Source organism: Sphaeramia orbicularis, chromosome 4, assembly GCF_902148855.1.
Source record: "Sphaeramia orbicularis chromosome 4, fSphaOr1.1, whole genome shotgun sequence".
NCBI classification, from domain to species: domain Eukaryota; kingdom Metazoa; phylum Chordata; class Actinopteri; order Kurtiformes; family Apogonidae; genus Sphaeramia; species Sphaeramia orbicularis.
Window position 1 is genome coordinate 45,618,715 of NC_043960.1, and position 14,567 is coordinate 45,633,281.

Consider the following 14,567-nt stretch of genomic DNA (forward strand, 5'->3'; position numbering starts at 1 on the left):
TCTCACTTCATGTTGCGTCTCGGCAACCCCTAGACCGAGCGTAACAAGAGTAATAAAGATTGTGTAGTTAAACAGCCACACATTAATTACTTGATATTTCCTTAGAGCACTGTGAACACAGAGTAGTGTCCGCTTGCATTGCATATTTCTTAAAGTTTTGTGGCTTAAATGTCAGGAATAAAAAAAAGAAAAAAACGAGTGAATACATGAGAGGGGAGTCAAAAACTTCATGGTGCCCATAAATGCACAACTACTGAGTTATGTTTTCTCCTAAAAGATTAGACTTTATGGGTATGTCTATGTAGTGTGGAGAACAGTATTGCTTATTGCTTAATCTACTTTTATCTGTATACATGTCCAATCTTCAATGTACTTTGTTTAAAAATTAACATTTTATATCTGTGGTACAAAACAGGGGAACTTTGTCCTGTTGTCTGTGCCAACTTCAACAAAGTTCACAGCTCAGAAAGAGTACAAAACCACCAACCTCAAATAAAACACCAGTTGTCACTGTCACAGAGGGGACACATCTTTGTTGGAGAATGGATTTGATCTTCTCATTGATTAGATCCTATGTCTACTGGGACATCAAAAGTTTACTGGTCTTTTTTGTAGTTTTTATTCTCACTGCAGATTATGTTAAGAACAAGCGGCCGGTCAACTTTCCCCCAGGACCCAGGATGTTTCCGATTGTGGGCAACATATTTTCTGTGGATCGCAAAAAAATGCATGAAAGTATTACTGAGGTACACTGGTAAAAATACAGCATGTCAACTGATAAGACTGTCTTTTTTGAGATTTTTACCAACACATTTCTGTATGTATGTATGTATGTATGTATGTATGTATGTATGTATGTATGTATGTATCCATTATGTCTCACCCTCATTACTGTCAACTTTATATGTAATAGATTCATTCTCTCCTAAACACCTTTCCAGCTAGCACAGACGTATGGAGATGTATACAGCCTGCGAATTGGTCAGAGGTGGATGGTGGTAATAAATGGATTTGAGGTCCTGAAAGAAGCTCTAATAACACAGGGAGACAGTTTTGCGGACCGTCCAGACCTTCCTCTGCAGGTGGACATGTTCCAACAGCTAGGTGAGAGGACCTCATATGTACATACAGAGGTAAAGGCCTCCATCATGTGGTCATGGGTCAGTTCAACACTGTTGTAGTGGATGTGTTAACCAAGGGTAAGGAGCTTGGTTCCAAAATGAATCTAAAATGGAAGTCTCTTAATATTATAATGCAAATTGGTGGGGGGGGGGGGGGGGGGGGGGGGCTTTTCTCTAAAAGTGGAAAGTCATTTCTTTACAGGACACATTCCAGTCTCGTCCATTTTATTTGGAACCTCTAATAAGTTTATATGTCTTTCTGTTCTGGTGCTCCATCTTTAAAGTTTTTCTCTGTTAGATCTGAAAGTAAACAGAGGGCTTTGACTGACAGGCAGGTTTTTTTTCCTGACACAGGCTATGGTCAAGGTTCCAATAAGAAGACTGTAAAATGACTTTATTACACAATGCTTGATGAATTCTACCATTTTACTAAGTCAGTAAACTTATGTTGAGCATTAACTCACCTCTGACCCCTCAGACTTCCATAGTTCGTCCCCTTTTGTCCAAATAAATTCAAATCTCACTCCCAAAGGCCAATATGGTGACACCCAAACCACAAATTACTGGTTTCAAAATAACAGATCAAAAACCAATAGCTAACATCATGGTTCCTATGTGCACTAATTATTTAACATTTATGGTGTTAAAGGTGGGGTCCAAGATGTTTCCCTGGAGCACTTTTTACTATATTGCTTAAAATCCCCTTCACACCCCGATTAAAACTAATTAATTAAATGCTCTAACACAAAAATAAAAAAATTTAGTCACCTGTGGAATGGACAGGACTGAAAAAACACCATCCAATCATTTTGAGCGCCCAGTCGAAATGATTGAACGGTGATATGTCTATCAAATTCAACTGCCATTTGTCCCTCGCCCCCTCCCCACTCTGCACGTACCCCTCTTCGAGCATGATTCGTGCATTCTCAGAGGCTTGAAGCGCTTGTACAGGAAGTGAAGCCAGAGCCAGAGCCTGGCTATATTAGCTATATTAGGATAGAAAGTTCACCAGCGAACTGTTTTGTCACGAATATAAATCACCAGGAAATGTAACGTTAGTCAGATAGGTATGAACTGGGGCTGTTCTGTAAGAGCAGGGGGGTTGGAGGAGACTGAATGAGGTATGCATGGATCCGCAAGCCGGAGCCTCTGCCGGGGTTGGAGCTGGAGCCAGGGCCGTGGCCGTAGCCGGGGACGGAGCCTCAGCCGGGATAGGAGCCAGAGCTGGGGCCAGGGCTGTAGCCGAAGCTGTGGCCATAAGGGGCTGAAGCCAGGGACAGAGCCTCAGCCGGCAAAATGTTACTGTGCAGCGCTTGTGAACCCTCGGGAACAAGCATTGCGCGTGCAGCACTCTGGAGGTGTGGCTTCAGAGGGATGTCTGAAGAAAGGGGTTGGACTTTTGAATTGAGTATTTTCAAAATGTTGCTTGCTCAAACCATTTTTCTAAGATCTAGCATCTAGCACTAGCTCAGATGGTAGAGCGGGTCGTCCAATAATCGAAGGGTTGGCGGTTCGAATCCCACTCTGTCCATGTGCTGTTGTGTCCTTGCCTCCAGTGCTGCTACTCACACTGGTGTATGAATGTATGGTGGTGGTCGGAGAGGCCGTAGGCGCAGATTGGCAGCCATGCCTCCGTCAGTCTGCCCCAGGGCAGCTGTGGCTACAGATGTAGTTTACCACCACCAGAGTGAGAATGTGTGAGCGAATGAATAAGGGATCCTCTGTGTGCGCTTTGAGTATGCGTTCATAGAAAAGCGCTATATAAATCTAATCCATTATTATTATTATTATTACCTTTAATTTTTAAAGAAAACGTGATATGTAAACCATGACAAAAATATGTGTGCAAATAATGTACAATTTGTGTGAAACTACTTCTATTTTTAGTTTAGAAGATCTATTTTTCACTTCTCAGAGATTTTAAATGCTAATAAAATTTAACACAATCTTTTTTGAACATTGTATATTTAATTATGGAAATCAAACTAGTTGTTGTCAAACTAACTGTTGTCTCTAACTAAATACTCACTAAGCAAGGTTAAAAAAAAAAAAAAAAATCACATTCCAATGTGCATTCTACACATTTCCCTTTAAAATGTAGAACACATGATATTTTGTTGGAAACTAGAACAATTTTATATGAAAAAGAGTATTCATTAACCGTTGAACACTTTATATCATCCATTAGGTGTAGCTTTCAGCAATGGGAACTTATGGAAACAGCAGAGACGTTTTACACTTTCTACCCTCAAATATTTTGGATTTGGCAAGAGGTCGCTGGAACCTGTAATTTTGGAGGAATTCACACATATCACAAAAGTCATTAGGGGCTACAAAGGTAAATAGGAGATGTATAGAGTTATATTTGTGCTGAACAAGTACATTTTTCATCTATTTACCTGTTTAATTGTGCAGGTAAACCATTCAATCCTCACATTTTCTTGAACAATATTGTCTCAAATATCATCTGCTTGTTGGTCTTCGGTCATCGTTTTGAGTATGATGATGAGAAGTTCAAGAAAATCACAAAGTTGTTTGAAAAAGGACTTCAACTTGAAGGTTCCATTTGGACACAGGTACTGAAAAGAACTCAAACACTAATTTGTGTGATTATAATGTTGTACCCTATTGTAGAAAAACACATTAAAATTTAAAACCCTAATGGTAGATCAGTTCACGATTCATGCATTTTACAAAGTTAAACTTATTAATTGTGGCCTAAATGTGACATTAAGTTATTTGAACCTGTTTCTTTTTGCAGCTTTATGACTCATTCCCTAAACTGATGAGATGTTTGCCAGGACCACATCAGACAGCCCTGAACATCTGGAAAAATTCAAAGAACTTCATACATACAAAAGTTGAAGACCATAAACAGAACTTGGATCCCTCAGACCCAAGAGATTACATCGACTGTTACCTGAATGAGATTCAGATGGTGACTGTCAATAGATGCAGCTGTTTGTTGCTCATGCTGTGTAACATAAGATATTAGTGTTAAGCACCTGTGAACATCATTATGGATATCGCGTTGTATATTATTTATTATTTTTTTAAGCGTAGTATTAGAACTATCACCTGACATTTTTTGTGATGATATTATATATTGTGTGACACTGCATCAAGTTACCATGTTGCCTCTGTAGTAACATTTAGCACTTGCTCAATAGGCTTGGCCTAATGAAAGAAGTAATGAAAAGGGGGTTGTCTATAGCAGCGTTTCCACTACGTGGTACCGGCTCGACTCGACTCGACTCAGGTACCAGGTACTATTCCTGGAGGCCGTTTCCATTACAGGATAGTACCACCTTCAGAGTACCAGGTCGTCATAGCGACGCTGCACGTAACTTTCGTGACATTGTTGATTAATTTCTTCAGCTTCTCTCGGCATTGCATGAAGGTCCTTTGGTAACCGTGTGCTGTCATCTGCTCTGAGAGTTGCTGATAAACTCACTTGTTTGCTTGTTGCTCTGTCAAGCTCACACTGAATCTTTTCATCAGCCACCAAGGACAGAAATGTCTGAACCTCCTCAACTGACCATGGTGTTGTTTTGCCAGGCTGTCATCATGGATGTATCTAGCCTACCGGTATTTTAACTGTCAACTTCCAAATCTGGTTTGTTAAAAATGGTGGCCCGTGCATTGATGATGCATTGACACAGTGACAACTCTGACCAATCACTGGTCTGCAGTGTTTACGTGACACATTTTAGTATCTCTTCACTTGTTTTGGAACCTCAGCCGAGCAGATACTAAAACAATAGTACCAGTTACCAGTTCCAGGTACTTCTACATAATCGAAACGCAAAAAGGCCGAGTCGAGTCAAGTCGAGCCGGTACCACATAGTGGAAACACAGCATATGTCTGCCGCATGCTCTCTAATGGCTGCAGAGTAAGTCCAACATTGGACCAATACGTCTGGCCATAGCAGCTGGAGAAGAAAATCTGATCTGAGATGGTGGGACTTTTTACAGCTTGCAATATGTCTTGGAGTTTAGCTGTGTGAGGGTCTTAAGGTAGTCTTTGAGAATCCTGTTAGACACTATTCACTATTCACAACTCTGTTAAGCAGGCAGTGATCTTCCAACCTAGACACTAGGGTTGGGAATCTTAGTTGTAAGGCCGATACGATGCGCATCTCGATACAGCATCTCTGACCCAATATATTAATGATACGTGTATGGCATTTCACGATGCGATGCAATACGATTCACACCCAAATCACGATACAGAGCAATTAAGCACATTCTGATTGAACACATTCATCCTGGTAAAAAAAAAAAAAATGCAGTGCAATTCAGTGAGCTTGATTATACAGGGTGGGGAAGCAAAATTTACAATATTTTGAGGCAGGGATTGAAAGACAGTGTATGACCAATTAGTTTATTGAAAGTCATGAGAATTTATTTGCCACAAGAAAATTTACATAATAGAAAATGTTTTTATTCTATGTGTCCTCCTTCTTTCTCAGTAACTGCCTTCACACGCTTCCTGAAACTTGTGCAAGTGTTCGTCAAACATTCGGGTGACAACTTCTCCCATTCTTCTTTAATAGTATCTTCCAGACTTTCTCGTAATAGTTTTGCTCATAGTCCTTCTCTTCTTTACATTATAAACAGTCTTTATGGACACTCCAACTATTTTTGAAATCTCCTTTGGTGTGACGAGTGCATTCAGCAAATCACACACTCTTTGACGTTTGCTTTCCTGATTACTCATATGGGCAAAAGTTTCTGAAAAGGTATGGATAATAGTGTTAGGTATGATTATGACATCAATATATGTTTGGTTTCAAAACAATTGACGTAGTGCCTGCTGAGAAAAAACAACTAAATGTTCATTGTAAATTTTGCTTCCCCACCCTGTATATTTATCAAATAAGGCCATGACTTTTTACAAAGTGGCTTTAGTTCAATTTCCGAACACGTGCCTCACATTCAGTCAGGTGAAAAAGTAAGGACTTTCTTTCCAAAGCTGTTTCTCTGTGTCTAACACTCAACTTCTTGCTCCCTCACTGAATCAATTTGTAATGAAATGTATTTGTAATGTAGGTAAAACAGAAAAAGGTTCTGTCACTTTAAGAGACACCTGTGCAAGGTATTCTGGGATGCACTGTTGGGTATGTATGGGTCTATCTGCATTACATTTTGGTGTCCCCGTTACGCGGTAACATGTGACAAAATACATGTTACCGCGTAACGGGGAGACCAAAATGTAATGCAGATAGCACGGACAGACCCATACGTCACTGTTTAAGGATGTATTTCCAGTATGTACGGCAGTATTCGGTACAGCTGATATAGTGAGAAGTACATGTTAGAAAACCAAATGTTGTCACCTTCCTTCTAAGTCTGTTAGAATCAGATACAGTCATCACAGTATTCATCTGTGGCGCTTGTGCCACAGTTCATCCACAGAGCTCAGACTGTGAGTGTGCAGTGTACACATCCGCAAATCCACAGTGCACGTTAACGTGGGTCTGAAGGAAAGAAAAACTTTACCCAATAGTAACACTTTTAAATGCAAGTAAAATATATTCTTTGAACGGATTGAATTTTATCAATACAAACATTCAATAACCAATGCATCGCGATATCATTCCAGCTTCTCTACCGGTGCACTCGGATCGTGCACGCGCGTGTTGGCATATCGATGTGTATCGGATAATCTTCCCATCCCTACTAGACACATATCCTGTCCAATGTTATCAGGCCTTTAACAGCTTGGTCTTGATGCTAGTGATATTTGCTTGCACTAGGACCTCAGTGTTGGTGATGACATTGCTTCAGCCAAAGAGAAGATAAAATGGAGGCAGCGCAAGAGTGTTAAGTGGTCCATGAGTCGTGGTACTTGACCTATGACATGAGTGTAGTAGGAGCAGCAGCTTTATGCATACTGATGTTAGTGTCTGTATTTGCAGCCTATTCTATAGTATGGAAGATGGTGAAGCAGTATGGGGTATGAATTTTTCTCAGACCTTGAGGAATCAGCAGGGCAGTTTGTGTAATTTATTGTGCAGTTGTGGGCCTTCTCTGCATTTTCAGTTGTTTGATTGTCCAGGGTAATTGCTGCAGTTGTCTGGGGTCTTATCCATTTAAGACTGTATCAGGAATGAGGAGTGTATTGAGCAGTTTTATCTACTGGTCCTGAAGAGGTTCTGGAAGTATGTAGATCAGCTCAAGATGGAGACCATGATCTCCAGACCTGAAATGTTGGTCTAAAGATGGTCTTCAGAGCACTCTAGAAGCCTCTGTAAATTTTGGTGTTAATACGGAGCTTGATCTCTGCTAGTGGGTCGATCTACCACCTATTCTGGATTGCTCTGTGCTTTCCCTTTAGATTACACAAAATACCTTTTTTTATATTTTTAAACAGACTGCCTGGACCAGGTGAGTTTGATTGATTGATATCTTCTTTGTCAGCAAGGTATAGATTTGGAGGCTTTTTGGTGACCCACTGTTCATTTGTCTTCATTGCATAATAATGGACTTATGCAGCTGACTGGTAGATAAAGGACTTCATCTGTTCCCAGCACATTTCTAGTGAAACTAGAAATTACTTTGACAGTAATTTTCTTCATGGCAAGACAGTGGTGGGCCATCAAGGGCCAGCAAGGCCTTCTCTGCAGGTGTAAACATCATCAGAAAGACTGACCAAGAATTTGCAACCTAAATTCTAATATTTGTTCCATGAAATTGTAATGATTTATTCCCAATAGACGATTCTCTGTATTTCTTAGTGTTTCTCTTGGCTGCACTGCCTCCAGTACGCATATGTGGATGTAAGATATTTTGTCCAATCAGATTTCAGTCTCTGTGTGTCACCAGGGTTAATATAATCTGCCCTGGGTCTTCAGAAGGAGGAGTGAAGGCTCATGTAAATTAAATTGTATAGAATCGGGATGTTTTCTTTAACCAATCAGATTTCAATTTCACCACACAGGGCCAGCTAGCTGGACCCCAGTGTCATCAGCATTTATCTTTCCTCTGATGGGATGGTAAGAGCAAACCTAATATAGCTTTGGCAATACTCTTTCTGATTCATGCCAATAAAGCTAATTTTAATTGAAATTGATTAAACTGTTAAAGGGGTCATATTTTGCTAAACCCACTTTTATTCATCTTTGGTACATTTATTTGTGTATTTGGACCCTAATTGTTCAAAAAGTTGGAATTTGAACCCTCCAGGTGCTGTAAATCTATCTTTATATTCATTTTGGAAAAAGTCGAGTGGATTTCTACAACCTGTTTCAATTCCTGCTTAATTTGTTATGTTTTATACCTAGTTACGTCACAACATTTGCACACATAAGGTCAAGACTTCCAACGGACATTTCTCTGAGTACGCCATAATTGTTTGTCAGCCGCAGTGGTTGTAGTCCGTAATGAAAATATGTCCAAACTTTGAGCCAGTTACCTAAAATGTTCTTTAGTTGGGTGACCGGGACAGAGCAGCACAGCCAACAACCTGGAGGGGGTGGGACGTGAAGTGGCTCATGTGCATTTAAAGGGCCAGCGCTCAAAACGACCTTTCCTCTGTCATTACTCAGAAATAGGGTTGAAGATGGACCTGTGGAGTTGAATTAATGAAGAATTCAGACCCACAGCATTTACAATTTATGTAGACCACAGGGAAATAATTTAAAATGCATAATTCAATTTTCCATTGTAATTTTTTTTACGCCCACAATGGCTGACGGAGGACAGGAAAATGATTCGGTCTCTGACATACTTGAAAAACATTTTCAAGGCAGACTTTTCCAGAAAAGCTGGACACCATGAGTAGAGGTCAGCCAACCCTGACGCTAGCCAGAAAAAGGAGGTTGGATTTTGTATATAAATAATGAGCATCTCTGGTGAGTAGGCTATGATGTCTTTATTTAAATTTTGTATGTTTTTGTCATGTTATTAGACAAATATTAATTCTGAACTGGTCCAGATGATGTACATGGCACGGCTGTGGTTTTTGTGTAGAGGTTTGGAGTTGTCTTAACTGGGTTTCTTGCTTTAGTAATAATGATATTCACCCTCAACACGCCAAATGTCTTTCTCTCTCTGTGTAATGCCTTGTAATGTCTTGTTATTCTGTGTTTTTTTCATGTACTATCGATGGTTTCCATAATTGTGACATCATAGTGGTGGTGTTAAAGAGGTGTTTTAAGTTGAGTAAGTCCCCACTGAAGGCCCAGGTACCAAATGTACGGCCTGCCACTGTCTGAATGTAAGGTGCCAATTTAAACCTTTGTCCTGAGGGCAGCCCCTTCCTAAGCTTTGTCTTGTAATAATCTGTTTGCAGACAATATGAGGATCAATGCACCCTTCAGAGCTCACTCTAATATAGCTGACATCTTTTACGTCTCTTTGTTAGTATACAGAAATTTAGGTACCACAGTTTAGACATTTTCAGGCTATTGTTTTGCATGTGTTAACACCAGGTTGAAAAAACTCTGTAAATGTCAATACATTTATTTACATGAATTTTCAGACTAAGGGACAAGCTGACTCTACATTTGATGAAGACAACCTGGTTGCATGCGTCTTGGACTTATTTGTGCCCGGCACTGAGACCACCGCCACCACCCTGCGTTGGGCATTCCTCTACATGGCAAAGTACCCCGAGATCCAGGGTAAGGGCACTGGCTCGTGCCACAAAGCTCTTCATTTTTCATAAATACTGTGTATAGGGAGACACATCTGTGTTTCCTAGTTACAGCTGGTAACCTTAGTTTTTAAAATACTTTTGCATTAGCTTTAAGATGAGCCACTATAGCCACTTTTACACAGAGATCCCGGAAAAAAGTTGAGATGGTGATCCCACGTTTTTGCCACCACTGACTGATTTACAGATCCAAGCCAAAAGAGTAACAGATGCGAGACAGGCTGGACGTTTACACAGCAGACCTGTGTTCCGGAATCAAAGGGGAGGTGATGCGGAGCTGCGTGTAGTGTGACCAGAGCATAACATTTACTTTTTACCTCATCTGCCATTGGCTAGTGACCCCCAAATTTTATTTTTCACCGGCCAAATAAAAAAGTCATGCCTTATTTGACTTAAAATAATTACCATACGTTTTTATTATGAAAATCCAACTTGAGCATCACTTAAAAAATACAATTATGTACAGATAGAAATAGATTATTGCTATTTTATTAGGTTATACTTCATTTCAAGGTGGCTGCTGCATCATCATGCAATAAAAATATTCAAAAGTGCAACCTTTTACATTGACTGAGAGAGCCAAATCTCTGTCTCACAGGTTTAACAGGATCATTCTGTTTAACCTGCAGGAAAAGAGAAAAAAATTAAAAAAAAAAAAAAAAAAAAAACATCAACTGAGATTGAGTCTAAATGAAATGAACTCCACAGATCATAGATATTTTTCTAGGGTGCTGTATAAATACAACTGAATTTGTATCTGCTTTTTTTTTTTTTTTTTTTAAAGTAGGTCTCCTAAACTCTACTGTCCTTGTGGCTCAGGTCAGAGTTCTGCACAGTTCCACTTTTTCAAACCCGCACCTACCCGTACCTGCACAGCTGAGTACCGCAACTCGATTATTTTTTTTTTTTGTTCATGTCCAATTGTCACCCACCCGTACCCACAAACATTAGACTCAATACCCGACCCACCTGACCAGTGATTAAACACACTGTCTACACCAATGTTTTTTAACCTTCAGGTTAGGACCTCACATGGGGTCACCTGGAATTCAAATGGGGTCGCCTGAAATTTCTAGTAATTGATAAAAATAAAAACTTACTAATAAAAAATATATGATGAGTTGGGAGAGACAATCACAATCCATAAAAGACATGACAAACTCTGAAGCTGAAACTAATGCACTGTGGTACTGTTTATCTTTCAAATGTTCATTGTGGTCAGTTTCAGATGCTGCAACTCTTTCATAATTCATAGTTTGAGTTATTGTTTGTTCAGTATTAATTTGCAGCCTTGTAAATACAAGCTGGACCGACTGTACATATCCTTACCAAGGACAATAAAATTCTCACTTTGTGCAGTAATCTACACCTGGCTTTTCTGCCTCTGTCCATAATAATATACATTATAATATACATTATATAGCCTAAATGTCATCTAAAATTAATGTTTATTTGCAACATAGTGTAGATATTAGATAATCAAAGACAAATTAATTATATCAAAAAAAAAAAAAATTCTCTGTTTTGAATGTCTAGGGTCACGAGATATTTGTGATGTTAAAATGGGGTCACGAGCCAAAAAGGGTTGCACTACCACTGGCTTTATTTTTGGCTAAAACACACCATCAATAAATCTCTAATATGTGCTGCTCCATGACACCCTTGGCTGGATGTAAACAGAGGTGAAGCTCACTTCACAATAAAACAAACTGGCTGACGATCAACCACAGTGAAATTAGATGATCATTAAATCGCCAAGCAGGTGCAGGGCTCTGGCTCAGGTAATCACCACATCATCAGGTTCAGAGTCACACATGTCTGAGTCTGTGTCAGCAACCTGCTCAGAACGATCCTGCAGAAATGGTCGAATGTATGAAAACAAAAACTCACATGCATTTCAAACTTTTCCATTGGCCACTGGCAGGTGGGTATTTTTGTTTTACACACCTAACTAATTTTTGCATTTTGAATTTTTAAAATGTTACTCCCTTAGTATGATGTATAACTTGCACATTGGAAATACCCTGAGCACAGTGGTGTTGCTAACCTCTCCAGAGTCCGCCCACCTTTCACCGTTCCACAAATGTTAGCATGGATAGAATCCTCCACCCGTAGTGACAGCAGTTCGTGGCTCTTGGCATCTCCCCAGTTTGACATCTTTCTGGTTGCATTGATATGTTTGTTTACTGTACATGGCCCACGCTCATTTTTAAATGCCTCCGGCAGGGGGGTTGCACACGTAATATGTCATCAAAACGTCACACCTTGGTTGCGGAGCAAGAGGTGTTCCTTTTACATAGTGTTACGGAATCATGATTCCACCTTTATCACGGCTCTGTTACTACCTCCAGAGGTGTTCCAGAGCCGTGACAGAGGTGGGACCAAATGATCCCACCATTTCATTTACACAGATGTCATTCCAGAATAAAGGTGAAATATTACCGGAACAGAAGTGCTATGTAAAAGGGGCTTATGTGTCCTATTTCCAGTAACAACATCCAATACATCGTGTTATGGCTGGTTCAGTGAGAATTAGCAGGGGTGGAAAACTCCTAAAGTGTTGTTGTGCTTCTTTCAAACATTGCTTTCCTCTTTTTTCAAAGAAAAGGTTCAGGCTGAGATAGATCTGGTAATTGGTCTGTCCAGACAACCATCTATGGAGGATCGAGTAAACATGCCCTACACTGATGCTGTCATCCATGAGATCATGAGAATGGCAAACATAGTTCCCCTGAACCTGCCCCATGCAACCTCCAGGGAGGTCCAGCTGAGAGGATATACAATCCCAAAGGTAATGTCTCACAAACCAGGAACAGACTAATGGGACTGAATTGGCCATTTATTATGTTACCTATGATTTTTCTCTCTGATCCTAATCACCAGGGTATGACAGTAATAACCAACTTGACCTCTGTGTTGTTTGACAAGAATGAGTGGGAGACGCCCCACACATTTAACCCAGGACACTTTCTGAATGAGGAGGGCAAGTTTGTGAAGCGAGCTGCTTTCATCCCTTTCTCTGCTGGTAAGGTTATCAACACTTACACGGTTTGTCATTGAGAAGCTGCAGAATTAGCTCAGCGCTCATTACTGATTTGACATATTTCAGCCTTTCTATTAAAGGTGCCTGAAATTCAAAAGTCACTTTTAAACATTTTATGACAGCAATTGATTTGCAGTGTAAGGATGGAAATCTTAATAATCTGACCAATGTTCTTTTAATGCAACCATTGTAGCTACACCTTGAAATAGTCATGTCTCATGTCTTTGGCAACTCTCTTGTGAATTTCTCTATAAATGGGACAACCCTTTGCGACCTGTTATGTCATCAGCAGTCATCAATGCTGCTATAAACAGATGCAAAAATTTTGTTTCTGAAATCTCATCATGCTGCCAGTAGCTGTAACCATCTCTGCTGCATGGGCTTTGGTCATGTTTTTACAGTTGTCAACTGTAAACCACAGAAATGTGATCTATAATACATTGAAACAGCATTAAATGGTCAATCAAATGATTAAGTTGTTTATGAAGAAAATACGTACATTTGTGTGTTTCTTTCGTCACACTGTTGCACTTTTTTGCTGTTTACCTCCATCTTGCTGATGATTCGAACAGAATTATGAGAAATATCTCCTATCCCTCCGTTCATAGTGTGGTCCTGAAAGAGCTCAGTTTCTCGAGGGCTATACAGCCCTCCATCTTAGCCCTTCCCCTCCGTCTAATTGAGAATTGGGACAACACTACTCCTTCACATGTACGCGCAAAACGGAGGGGTGGGGTAAGGGGTAAGGGGGAGGGCCAAGAGGTGAATTGGGATTCAGCCATAATGTATTATGCTTAATTAGATTTAAAAAAAAAAAAAAAAAAAAAAGACAATGCATGTAAAGTGTTCTTTTAATCCCACTATTGCAGCTGTGCCTCATAATGATAGTGTGTTTTTGACTGTCCAGTATTTGTACCTCAAATATCACAACCAAATGTATTAATATTACATAGTATTGTCTTCAGTAAATTTTACTTACTTGCTACTATGACTGTAATCTATGTGACAGATGTGTGTGATCTATGTGTTTTTCTGTCTTAGGTAAGCGGGTGTGTCTTGGTGAGAATCTAGCCAGAATGGAGCTTTTCCTCTTCTTCACCTCCTTCATGCAGCACTACACGTTTGCCATGCCTGCGGGGGTGAAACCTGTTCTGGACTACAGCTTTGGACTCATTTTGCCACCTCTAGATTATGAAATCTGTGCAATTCCACGTCAAAAATAGATAATTAAATTCTTTCATCACAGATTTTTATGCTTGAGGTACTGCCACTGAGACTCCTTATTAAAGTCTAGACCACTAAGAGAAACCAACACTGGCCTGTAATTAATTAATGAGGTCAACTGTTGATATGTCTTTATCCATATTGAGGATTAAATATGAGGTAATTTGGATTTTTTTTCAGTGACTTCCATGGCGCACGAAACCAGTAATTTTTGGTTACTTCAGTTTAGCCTAAATGAAGACTGTTGTAGGACAGCAGATTTTGTCACAATTTGTGTGATCTCTAATGCATTCAGAAAACTCATGAGAGATTTCATTTCATCTAGTATGATTTAGTATGATAGTATGATAGTATGATGGTTTTGTATCCAAAGCTATAGTGTTATTTCTTTAATGAAAAGATTTCAAAGACACACATGACGCTTTAAACCAGGGGTCTCCAACCTTTTATCTTCTGTGAGCTACTTCTATATAATGAGGTTACCTGGGAGCTACTCAAATTTAGCAACATTTGTTTACAT

The 14,567-nt window shown here is 39.7% G+C and overlaps 1 protein-coding gene across 1 annotated transcript; it reads left to right on the top strand.

Moving 5' to 3' along the window:
- The first annotated feature begins 542 nt into the window (after positions 1 to 542).
- Positions 543 to 14,046, top strand: LOC115417594 (cytochrome P450 2J2-like). The gene is made up of 9 exons (XM_030131612.1): positions 543 to 746; positions 942 to 1,104; positions 3,310 to 3,459; positions 3,537 to 3,697; positions 3,883 to 4,059; positions 9,607 to 9,748; positions 12,384 to 12,571; positions 12,664 to 12,805; positions 13,865 to 14,046. The coding sequence occupies exons 1-9, from the start codon at positions 543 to 545 to the stop codon at positions 14,044 to 14,046; spliced, it is 1,509 nt and encodes a 502-aa protein (XP_029987472.1).
- Positions 14,047 to 14,567: the final 521 nt, after the last annotated feature.